At 38.7% G+C, this 12,163-nt stretch overlaps 2 protein-coding genes across 3 annotated transcripts; one reads left to right on the forward strand and one right to left on the reverse strand.

The window, feature by feature from the left end:
• Window positions 1-1,785: 1,785 nt before the first annotated feature.
• Window positions 1,786-5,046, reverse strand: LOC112574957 (uncharacterized protein ZK546.14-like). 2 transcript variants are annotated; one of them, XM_025256396.1, is made up of 6 exons: window positions 4,918-5,046; window positions 4,477-4,648; window positions 4,146-4,265; window positions 3,524-3,646; window positions 2,714-3,105; window positions 1,786-2,126 (listed from the first exon to the last, which is right to left on the reverse strand). In XM_025256396.1, the coding sequence occupies exons 2-6, from the start codon at window positions 4,577-4,579 to the stop codon at window positions 1,875-1,877; spliced, it is 990 nt and encodes a 329-aa protein (XP_025112181.1). In that variant the 5' UTR covers window positions 4,580-4,648; window positions 4,918-5,046; the 3' UTR covers window positions 1,786-1,874. The 2 variants fall into 2 exon arrangements, with proteins under 2 accessions (XP_025112181.1, XP_025112182.1); XM_025256397.1 differs by having other exon boundaries at window positions 4,843-4,992.
• A 1,441-nt stretch (window positions 5,047-6,487) lies between these two features.
• LOC112576353 lies at window positions 6,488-8,081 on the forward strand. The gene has a single exon (XM_025258725.1). It carries the CDS (start codon window positions 6,612-6,614, stop codon window positions 8,022-8,024), a length of 1,413 nt encoding a protein of 470 aa, XP_025114510.1. The 5' UTR covers window positions 6,488-6,611; the 3' UTR covers window positions 8,025-8,081.
• Window positions 8,082-12,163: the final 4,082 nt, after the last annotated feature.

The following is a 12,163-nucleotide window of genomic DNA, read 5'->3' on the forward strand; positions in this document are numbered from 1 at the left end:
TAACTATACTTCATAGCGCTAACATTAAATGATTTATGTCATCATCATTTTTAAAAACGGGAAATATGCTTTGTTAATATATTAAGAATTAGCAGGTGCTTGGGAAATAGATGGTAAAAATAGCTTGATGCATCTTATTAAAAGGCTGCATTATGCTTATGGCATTTTTTAATGGAACAAAAAAAAAAGAAATTCACACTTTGGGGTTCAGGCTTTTAAGTTTGTTACTCATCTTCATTCTTTACAGTATCATATTAAAATAAATGCAATCAGTTCATGTGTTTTACGTTTTCATTGGCCTATAGATTATGATGGCAAAAGATTCCCTTTGGTTCCTATTTCTTATGATCAGTGTCTTTGCTTTTGTTGTAAAAGTTCTTAAGAATGTCATCTGACATGATGGGTCTGTTGATCTCTCTAGTCTCTGACAGTTGAGCAGTTAACTGCTTGGTCAGATACATGTGATTTTCTTTTTTAACAAAAATCTTCCTCCTCTATACACATAAATGTACAGAATATGAGTTTTTCTGTTTTTTCAAGTTGTAATAGCTGTGTAAATACCACTATGTATACAGTTCTAGTATTTAACATACCCAATCCTTGCATTGGGTGATTAAATCAGATGAAGAAGTAGACTTCACTGTGAATTAGTTTATAACTTTATACTTGAATTACTTTTTTCATGCTATTTTATTTACCAGGTGCAAATTTCAGAGTTAAAAATCATAAGTGACTTGAGGCCATTTAAAAGTTTCTTTTTGTTTGTTTTTAAATAGTGGTCAGTTGGCTTGATTCATATTGGGGGGAAAATTATGTACAGAGGTCAAATGTTAGTGTGTTTATAATAGGTTTTGTGTGACCCATATTCTATTATCAGAAGAGCCAGTGAAGTTGTATTTATGACAGTTGTCTTGGAGGCAATACTGCTTCCTTGTTGAAAGATTTCCTTTTCTGTAATCAGAAATATTTTTAAGCTCTACTAACACATAAAAGATAATCAGTTGTGCATAAGACTGCGTACCTATAGACAAGTTGTATGATGACGACAGCAGTATTAAAAGCAGTTAACAGTGTTACAGAAGGTGGCAAATGTTAATGTGCATTTCCATTTCGAGCCCTGCACCTCCTGAAACAGACGACCAGAATATTCTATTTTTGCATTAGATCCTTTGCATTATTCTAATAAGAAACAGAAGTGTTCTTACATTTGAGCAGCACATGTGTGGGAACAAAGTGCACTGTTTTACTTATTAAAATTTGCTAACTAGCTGGTGTGCAGATCTGTGTGCCAGAAATCTTTGACATGAAAGGAGCCATTGCTGCAGAGAGTTCCTCAATCTTTATTTTCTTACAAATTCTCAGATTGTGACTGATTTTTTTTCCCCCCCTTTTCGTACGTGCAAATTTTGATCATTTGTGCTTCTGAAAAAATGTCTGAATGAGCAAGTGGGCAAATGATTATGCTGAGCGAGTCTTATAAAAACTCACTGTTAACGGTTCACGGCGTACAATCTTCATATGTATTTTGTGTTCTGTAAGCTCATGCCCATTTTTTATCTTAAATGTGTACAGGGAGAATCCAGATGTCAAATAAATAACATTTTATTTGACTATATGAATAAACAAACAAAAAAAAAAGTGTTGTGTTGGTGGACTGTTGATAAGGCCTTTTTTTTTTATTCGGTTTCAATGGAAGCAAAATTTCAAGGTTAGTACATTGATATCATGTGTACCAATCACTGAATGAAATAAATTTTGACGGTAATGAAATGGCAAATCAAAGGCTGACAGCGAAACATGAAGTTTTTATTACAGCATGAAAATTTTATTTTACACAATAAAATCATTGCCAGACTTTTTGCACTCAGCATTGCTTAAAGTCCTGGCAGCAATCTTCCTTTCTTAATTAGTTTTTTGCGTTTCTTTTCTTTCTTAGCATCTTTGCGAGCCTCAATGTTTCTTGTTCGCTTTTCCTGCTGTGTCTTTTTCTGTTTATTAACAGTCTTCTGCCTGTCTCCCCATTTTTTCTTATGAATAGATTTTATTTTTTCTTTCCTCTTCAGAGCTTTTTTCAATAAGCCTGGATCATCCTTTACTTTTTCACCCCTGGCTTTGCTCAAAACGTCCTGCCACAGAGACATACAATTGATCAGCATACAACTGTTGAGAACATCCTATTCCTAAAGCATTTCTGACTTTTCTGATCATACCCAGTTTCAAAGAAAACATGCAATGTTTAAAAGGAATTATATAAATCGTTATGTACTTCTAAAAACAATGAATAATGAAATAATGATACACTTTTACCCCACTCTAAAAATTTACTACCAGGAGGAAAACTAAGTAGTGACTGCATTCAAATGTTAATATTTCGTCTTAATGATAGCTAGGATGTTTTTAAAATTTAAATAATAAGTCAGACTGTCATTAAGAAATACATTTAAAAAGTTTAAAAATTACAAGTGTTCAAACATCGCATGACTGATGCAAATTTCAAATTAAATGTCCATAGATGTAGTCATATTTTCTTTCTGTGCTTTTCACCTTGATCTGTTAAGGGACCTTCATTTTTAAAAAAAGAAATCTCTGGGCTCAAAACTTTTATTTTGGAAATAAATGGCGCAGTCTTATTACAATGCTTAATCATTTGCAAAACATTCAAAAATCCAGTTAACACTGAGAACTGTATGCTGATATTTAATATTGCTCATACCTGCCAGACATATTTCTCTTCAAGTTTTGTGGCTGCAGCAGGGTCCTTTTCTTTGACCTTTGCAATCTTGGCATCGCGCTGTTCCAATTTCATCAAAAGACGTTTGTAGTCTTTGCCAACAAGCTTGCTCTTGTGAGTATCTTTTTCGTGACTGGACTTGGGAATTTCAAACTTGCTAAACAGCATTTTCCCTTCTTTTTCTGAGGAGATGCCTCTTGAACCTTTTTGTGAGGCTGACGAGGTAGAGACCACAACAGGTGTGCCAGAGGCATCACTGCTTTTTGCCTTTGCCTTTTTCTGTTTCTTTGCTTTGACAGTTAGCTTCTTTTGCTTTCGCCTCAAACTTTTCTCCTCCTGCTTTTCTGCTTCAGTCAGCGTGCCTGCTCGCTTTGCTGAAGCAATAACAAAGGTGGTGAATGACAGTTACACTAAATATTCGTGGTATCACTTCACTTTCTGGAGTATTTTGTATGAATACATTTTCAAATCCACAACTTTCTACCGCTTGATTTAGTACAAATATTTTTTATATAGACATTTGATGAGATGATGTCATAGATCATAGCTAAACAAGAAAATAATATGTTTATATTAAAATGACAAGCACTATAATAAACCCAGAAGCACTTCTGATGTTGATTTAAAGCATGAGCAATACTTATCCAAATTATCAAAGCCAATAAGAAGAAAAAAAAATCAGCTTGGAAATTGAGAAGGGGAAGTAAAAACTTCATACATCAAAAGCCACTGACCTATCAATGGAAATTCTACTTTTGATAGAAATCATAACTTTGATAAATTCCTCTTTACCTTGAAGCTCCTCTATCCTTGCTTTCAGCTTTTCCTGTAGCTCCTGAATGTTAGTCTGGAAGTTGGGCTGTTTTTCCTTTTTCTTTTTCTTCTTGCTCTCTTTCTTTGCTTTGATCTTGTCCTCTAACACACAGACCATAACACAAAGCCATCTAAAAATATCTTCAAAGAAACCCATTGAAGCATAAAATATCTATGTATCATCTGCCTTCTCTGAGATGTCCATCAAAGAATAAGCATCCAGGTGCATGCAAACAAGCATGCATACATGGAACATACTGAAAAAATGTGTAACGACATCTAAATAATAAAAAATGGTATATTGGAGGATCTTTCTAATTTTAGTCAGAATCTTATTTTAGATTTTTTTTAAAAACTATGCTAATTACACACATCAGAATTAGTACATTTATCACCTGTTCCAAATACCCAAATAGGCCTCTTTCTTATGCAGTGTGGCAAACAGTGTTACTGACATCGCAAAGTGACTAAAACCCAGAACTATTCAGTAAGACCTAATTTATCCAACAGCAGGAATGTTCTTAAATAAATTCTAACAATGAATAGGCGCACCTCACTCCTAAACGACGACTGATCCAGTGTGTAATACTGCTGTCCTTACCTATAGCATTTAATGTCGCCTGTAGTTTTGTAACAGATTCTTTTTTAACAGGGTCATCACATTTGTGCTTCTTGGTCTTTTTCTTTTTGCTAGGATGTCCATCTTTATCATCATTCTGGCCTGTAAGATGATAAACAAGTAAGTGCATCAAAGACTCATCTATGATGAAACTACTGTAGCTGACAGTATTTTATTTTACTGGAAAACAAAGTATTTAAAATGAAAAATTTGGAGCACAGATACTCTGGAATCATAAGTACAAACAAAGCAATTAGTGTTTTACTTAAGACTTCGTTAAGCGAGCTCTCGTACAGACTTTTGTTTAACACACCTTTGTTTCTAATCTGGATTTTTTCGTCTTCGTTGAAGTACACTTGAGGTGGAACCAGGTCCAAAAGACGTTTGAAGAAAATGTTATCTTGGTCGACTGTCATTATGTTGTGAGTGAAAATGTTGTTCACAGAAGACCGCCAACATTTAACTGGGAATAAGGGTATGTTGCGCTGTAAATAACAGATAACATAATTATTTAAAAAATCTAATTTTGGATGGAAAATTTGTTTCACCATAATGCATAACTGTAAGAAGAAGAATCGTGATACTGCGCTCAATCCTCTGACAAATTATTTTTACACACACACAACCGGATAGTATAAGTATAACATACAATAATTATAGTGTAAGTTTTATTCATTACTAAAGATATTTCCTGTAGAGTATAGCATCAGCGGAAGCTCGATTTGAAATGAACTGCATAACAAAGATAACTTACTACTATATTGTTTGGGTCTAACTCAAGCACATGGTTCAAACGTCGTCGTGCCCCTGAAGTGAGAGTGAATTCCCTTGATATGTTATCCAAGAGGAACAACTGTTGTTTCTAAACGTTAAAAGAGACGTGGTTTTGTCCCCTTAAATATTTTGCTCGTATGGACTCGTAATTACGTATGTTCACTTGCGTAGGAACTGGGGAAGGGGATGGTTAAGGCGGGAGCAGTTACCTCTTCCAAAAAGATACTGAGGATGTGAATGTCATTCACTGTCAGCAGGGATTTGCCCCCACCCCAATCTGCTGGTGGTGGTGGTGGAGGAGGAGGATCTGCTGCTGCTGACGTAAAAATGTCAGCATGGGCTGCCAAGCAAATCTCTCTTGCTCGATCTCTCTTAAATACAAAGTGAATGGCCCAGTTGAATAAAATATTCGTGTTCTTTTAAGCACATAAATGCAAGCAAGCCAATGAGGCAGACAGGCATGAAAGCTAGGACAGATACTGTTGCCAACTTGCCATTTGATTGCACCACCATACACAGCCCCCTGCCCCCAAAGCACGGCCTTGCACGTCGATGGTAACATATTCTGGAAACTAGCGCCTATTTGCACGCGGTGTTTGGCGCGGCAGCTGGTTCCGGTCACTCGAACGCCTCATTATCTATTCTGAGAGGTTGTCTTGCAGTCACGCAGAAAGGGACGGGTCTCTGTCGGTCTCATTGCCAATGTTTCTACCTCAGCAGATGAGCGACTGCTACACAGCAAGCCGCTGACCACCGAAAGTAGCTCCTTTTACGGGCACTTTTATGAATGGAAAAAAAGATTTAGGAAGGGTTGCTCAACCCATCGTTTCAATCTGCTAGTAATTACATAGAATTGGTGTCTGCAGTGCAACTGATCTGTATGAAGTTAGACCGAGTTCAGTAGGATTAAGTTTCTGCATTTCCTCCCCCTCCCTCCATTTTTAAAGATTTCTTTTCACTAGCCAATTTGCCTGCATTTGTTTGCGGCCTAGAGAGACAGAGAGATGGAGGTAGGAAAGTGCTCGTTTAATGTGTATATGGGCTCTTGAATCAAAGGCTTACTTAGAATCATGTTAAAATTGCGATTTCTCCAGATGTAGTAGACAAGCTGTTTGGTACCACGACCATGACCTTATGCTATCAACATATCCCAAAGCTGACCACACTCGAAAACAAAAAATCAGAACATTTGCGCCTGCCGATGGACCAGCGAGGACACCAGTGACATCAGAGACAATGCATCAGTGATACATTTCCTGACTTGCATTCTGGAAGATTTCGAAGGTAATGACGCTTTGAAGTATATCTACTTCAAATACCTACAAGATAGAACACTGAAAATGTTCAGAAAAACAATTTAGTACTTTTCTGCACTATTGAATGTTATTTCAGGCGGATAGCTGCAATTTTTCTTGAGTGTGTTCCTTTGGCAGACGTTGTAGATATCTAACTTTGTATAGTGGGGATCTGTATCTAAACGACACCTAGCATTGTCTGGGCTAAACCTATTTCAAACATTCGGAAAGACAAGTGAAATGTTCCAGTTTGTTTGAAAAAAAGAACTCAAAGAAATTCTTAAGCTGTCATTTTATTGAACATGATATGGTGTTTTCACAAATTTTAGAATAACATTTTGTAGGCACAGAAGACATTTTGGTACCTTCTGCACTAACCATGTGTTCGCCAAAGGATAAAGATCCTCCAACTCGCTGGCAAGAGGACACCCTTCGTCAAGAAATTATTGACATCATAAACTTCATCTTTGTCGCACACGGAATAGTTTTGTGCACTTTGGTAACGTTCGGCTTAATCATAAACTTGCTTTGCCTAGGCGTTCTTTGTCGAAAACAATTTAAATCGGCTCCATATTGTCTTCTTCAAGCCCTAACGGTGGGCGCTTTGCTTGTTCTCGGATTTTCTATCTACTCTGATATCCTGCCTGCTTTTAATGGGCGTCAGCGAATTCGTGCTTTAGAAGAACAGATAAATAAATTGTTGGACAGTGTGCATAGAAAGTCTTCTATGAACATCACTTCAAATAACACCGAAATATTTCTGGACGAAGCCATTTTAAAAGTTTTTTTGTTATCAGGCGATGCGAAATTTTCTCAGAAAAACTCTTCTTCAGCATGGAGATCTAGGCCGGAGCAGGCAACAGTTTGGAATCAAAGTCTTGCAACGTCACCCACTTCTGTCCAGGATAATTGCCTCAACAAGACAAAGATGGACAAGAAAAGTAATCTAAACTCGCAGCCAGTCGTACAAGCTGTTGATAGGTTCCTGGCGTATTTTATGTTGACGTTTAATATGTTCATTGTGGCCAGCTTTGGGTTCGAGCGGCTTTTTGCTGTCCTTCAACCGGTGAGAGCTCGAGCTGTACTGACAGTTCAACGTACCCGCTACGCTGTTCTCGCTGTGGTCATTCTGTGCCTTGTCATTCACTCACCTCAGCTTCTGAAGGAGATCATAACATCCATCTACAACCCAGAACTCATAGCAGAGGATTACAGGGGCACCCTTCTGCAGTCCTACCGCCGCCATTACGAAGAATTCGTCGTGTATTTGACGTCATCACTTCTTGTGGTCATTCTCTTTTCTAACTGCGCGCTGCTCACGGCTGTCTTCCGGGCCGAGCGACGCATGCGCCTTGACCTCGGCGCGGGTGTGTCGAGATCTGAGGTAAATCGAAAACTGAATATAACTTACACCATTTTGCTGATCGTGTTATGCCAGCTTCCACAAAGCGTGGCCAGCAACGTTATGGCGCATCTGGCGATGGCCAAAATGATGAATAACCTCGCAGTTTTCACGCGCGTCATGGTCGTCATCCGGGTGCTCTACGTTACCAGCAGTGCCTGCAGCTGCCTGGTTTACTGTCTTCTGGCGCGAAAATTTCGGCGAGCCTTTATTGACACCTATTTCCGATGGTGCCCCTGGATAAAGAAGCTGAAAGCTGAGGCGTATGTGGCTGACACGACTAAAAGTCCTGCCTCGTCGCCGTTATCTATATCTCGCCTGAGAAACCGTTACCGGGCGTCTTCCCCTACCGCCAATATCACTTACGGCTCAAATGTCTTTGCGAACTGAATCCTGCCTAATGGCCTTCAGGAAAAAAACTTTAAAAAACCCAATGATTAGTCTAGCAACTACTTATAAACTGTTATAATGTTCATGCTTTTGTTCGGTATTTTCAACTTTCTCATGCCTCAGTCAGATTCTGAACGCTCCACAGCTATGAATGCATGTGTGATGTAATTCACGACACGACACGACGAGAGGAAATGAGAAAAAAGTGTCAAAGATCTCAATTACTGGTATCTCACAAAAACACCATTATCGAACAGCCCAGTGCTATCCCTCTGAATCCAGACAATCATATGCCATTCCGCCGCCATCAGTCGTGATCAAACATTGACATTGAGATCTTTAGTCGCCAGTGCTATAATCACGAGATGGTAATACCTAATCTTACAACTGTTTTTATTGTGTATGTTTTTTAACATATTATCGCATGGATTTACTGTGTTTAGATGTTAGATAGTTATTAAATACTTTAGTAACCTCCCTCTGATGTTCGAATGAAATTCTGGATGTGTATGTAGTTTATCTTACACCGCCACCACGACTAACATTCAGCGAGATTGACAAGGCCCGTATAGGACATCAGAATCAGCTACAGGATGGTCACCCACAGTTAGCACAAAAATATTTTTCTTTTTTATGTTTTCTTTTTCTTATCTCCCTCTGTTTCTTGCTTTTCTTGAGAGAGAGAACCGTTCTTGAGAGAGAGAACCGTTCTATTCACAAATGATGTGTATTGAAGTGTATGCATATGTATGTATAGAGTTTCTCGGTAGATGTGTACATAGAAGCTGAAAATAATTGGCCTTTATATTGTTTTAAGATATGTAGTTATTTTGATAGATGCTCACACCCTTGCTGGAGCTATGCTCTTAAAGCAATAAAGAATAAATCTCCGATACATACATGTACTGAAATGCCTACTTTCTCAATCAGAAATCTTACATTTTAGTCTTTCATTAACCCTAGCTGAATTCTGCAATTTTTCTCATGTTGTTGATGTGGCTATGTGTACAAATCAATGGCCTGTAGACAGGTATTCAGTACAATTCTCTCAGTTACTGTTAATGTTCTGATGTACGATAATGATGACTGTTGTTTGTTGCTGTATATCTTAGATAACTGTACTATCGAAAGTAATTTTATTTTTATTTATTACACACTCCAGTCTATAAAGATGTTAATAATGATGATACCTGGTGGTGTTCACATTCCCCTAAACTTTCTAAAATTTAGAATGAGAAGTGTTTTTAAGAACTTTATTTGGGAGGAAATTATGTGTTTCAAAATTTACGTGGAAGAAAAACAAATTTGAACATAGAAAATACATGCAATCTCGCTAGTGCTGTATTCTCCCTTACGGTAATCAACTGAGTTAATGACTGGCGTCACAGCACCCTCTTCCGGCGCGAGGAATGGGTCGATGTAATAGCTCACCTATGTTATCGCCGCTGAATACCTGGGGCCATTGTTATGAACAAGTGTCAGTCGTTTTCCCTGGGCAAAATGAACAGCTGAAGGAAAAACATCTTGTTTTCGTAGTTACAATTATAACGCAATACTGAGACCATGCAGATCATTAGTTCTTGTTTCTTTATTCCAGAGCATTTTTGCTACCGCTTTATAACTACAGTTCCAGGGATAAAACGAGATATGCGAGGTCTGGACACTTATATAACTTTATAACTTCGAAACAAAAGTTTTGCCCTAGCCTTACCCTCGTTTCATAACTAGCTCCTCGTGTAGTCAGCGCCGATTACATGCGATCATAGAGAAGTGTGTGTCCATGGAATAAATAATTATTGTTACTTGACCCCCCTCCCCCTTCAACCCACTTTTGCCACAATTTTCAAGAGAAGAAGGAGGTGGAAGACATTAACAATAACTCGTTCATTTTCACATACATCTCTCCCACTCTTTTTCTTAACTGCACAAATGCACACGCACCAGACACACAAACACACACCCCTCTACCTTATTCGACACGCTTATGTTTGTAATACTAGGAAAAATACTACGGTTTTTATTTCTTTCGATACATATTTTTTAATCTGAGTAATACTATAGTTGAATAGCTTTAGCGACAATTTTTTTTTGTGGCTTTTAGTCCCTTGATCGAGTTTGTTGTTTATGAATGGCTTTTATATGCAAACACTGCTTTCTCAGTTTGAGCGTTTGCTTCTGGTTGCTTGAAATTGATATGCTGACAAGTGTATTTCAATGTTTTTATATTATTAAAAAAAATCTACGTTTCTGAAAACCGACTATCTTTTCGTAAATAATCTGCACCAGATGTAGAAAAGCATGTTCTAATAGTAAGTAAACTCATGAAATCTTGACAAAAAGGAAAATATAAACAAAATGCTAGGAAAAAAGAAATGAGGTTTAGAAAGGCAACCGTGTTCAGTTGACGAGGACTGTGGCTGTCGCTGGAGTACCCATGAGCCATCGCGGATGCGTGTTTTTGGGGTTTTTTTTTAAATCACTTGTGAACTCTCTGTGGTGTCCCTATGTCACCTGATGTGAGCATTTACATCAGACTACCCATAGCTGGGCTGACACCGATCGGATGACTGCCTAAAAGGACGTCTGGTGAATCCCCCGCTTGCGTCAGTCGCATAAATTCGGCGCTCGCACGCTGATAGAATTCTTTATACGCTTCCTTGTTTGGAAACAGTAGTGGGGTGGACCGAGTCAGCATGAGACTGAGGTGTTTGGCAGTAGTGGGAATTCCTGGCTCAACAAATCGTAAAACAAATCGATGTGATGTCTGACAGAGAATAAACATTGCATTATTGTTGTTGTATCGGTCTTCGCTGAATCGACCCTTCGATTAGCTGCTAACAGGGGGGTACTTATTTGCACATCGCGAAGGTAGATTATTAGTTACTACTGATCAACAGCTCAGTGGAGTAGATGTCTGACTTTCGGGTGGTGGAGGGGTAGGTAAACTCCATGGTGTCAGTGAATAGCGTTCACATTCTTGTCTCCTCAGTATCGGCAGTCCCCCCCCCCCCCCGTCCCTTGCCCCCTCCCATGGTTCATACACCACTGCAGCAATAATCCCTGGATTCGTTAGTTGATGATCCAGCCCCATCCAGAGAGGATCGAATTACATGTGCCTGAAGGAGGGATCTGAACCCTGAACGTCAGTTTTCATCGTTGTGATAAACCCTTTACCGTTGCTCCGCCAGAGAGCCGTACGTTGCTCTGTCTGAAAACGCCACAAAAAAGTAGATGAAAAACCATTCTATCTCAATCAGTCAGTATCGAAACAACAAAGGAATGAATATACGAATGAACAAACGGACAAACTAACGAAAAACAACAACAACAAACATACAAAAACAAACTTAGTTAATTCGCTGTGCGTTTGACTGGTCTGTTAATTTCTTATTCGATCCGCCCCTATACCTCATGGTGGACAGACGAAAGAAAAAAGTCCAGCTGTGTATGCAACGCTTCCATTCCTTGATTAACAACGATAAGGAAGGGAGTGAAATACGTGAAGAACATGTGAATGGAATACCATGTGAGGAGTGTGTAGTGTGGAGGCGTATCAGATTTACTGACGGCACTCAGACCACTCGCCCTGGCGCCTCAAGCGATCGAGGCCAGTGGTCATCTTGAGGCTCTCGCCGGAAAAAAAAATCCAACCCAACACAGCTGCAACTAATTAAAATGTCTCACTTCTGCGTGACAGTGCATTTATAGTCGTTGGTATATATCTCCAGTGGATACATACACATTAGGGCAATCCTTCCGACCTTCCCTCCTTCCCAACCGATCTCGATCTCTCCCACACACGCACATAGAGGCACCTCGAGACTGAAATAAACTGTCGATTACTGTCGGACCCCACACCAACATCAAATAATCTATTTTTATTTGTACATCATCATATGTACGTGTTTGCATTAATAAAAATGTCATTAATCAATATTAAGGATAACATCATAAAACAAATAAATAAAAAGAATTATTTGCCTCAGAGTCCAACAAAACAATATATATATATGAAGCAATATCTAAATATGCTTCAGTGTACTTTATCGTTCCCAGGGCTGGGTGTCTGGGTACTCCAGTTTATTTCCCACTCCCTCTCTCCCTTCCTCCCAGAGTGCGAAATCACATCAAGGTGGAAG

This window comes from Pomacea canaliculata, linkage group LG11 (genome assembly GCF_003073045.1).
Source record: "Pomacea canaliculata isolate SZHN2017 linkage group LG11, ASM307304v1, whole genome shotgun sequence".
Classification (NCBI taxonomy): Eukaryota; Metazoa; Mollusca; class Gastropoda; order Architaenioglossa; family Ampullariidae; genus Pomacea; species Pomacea canaliculata.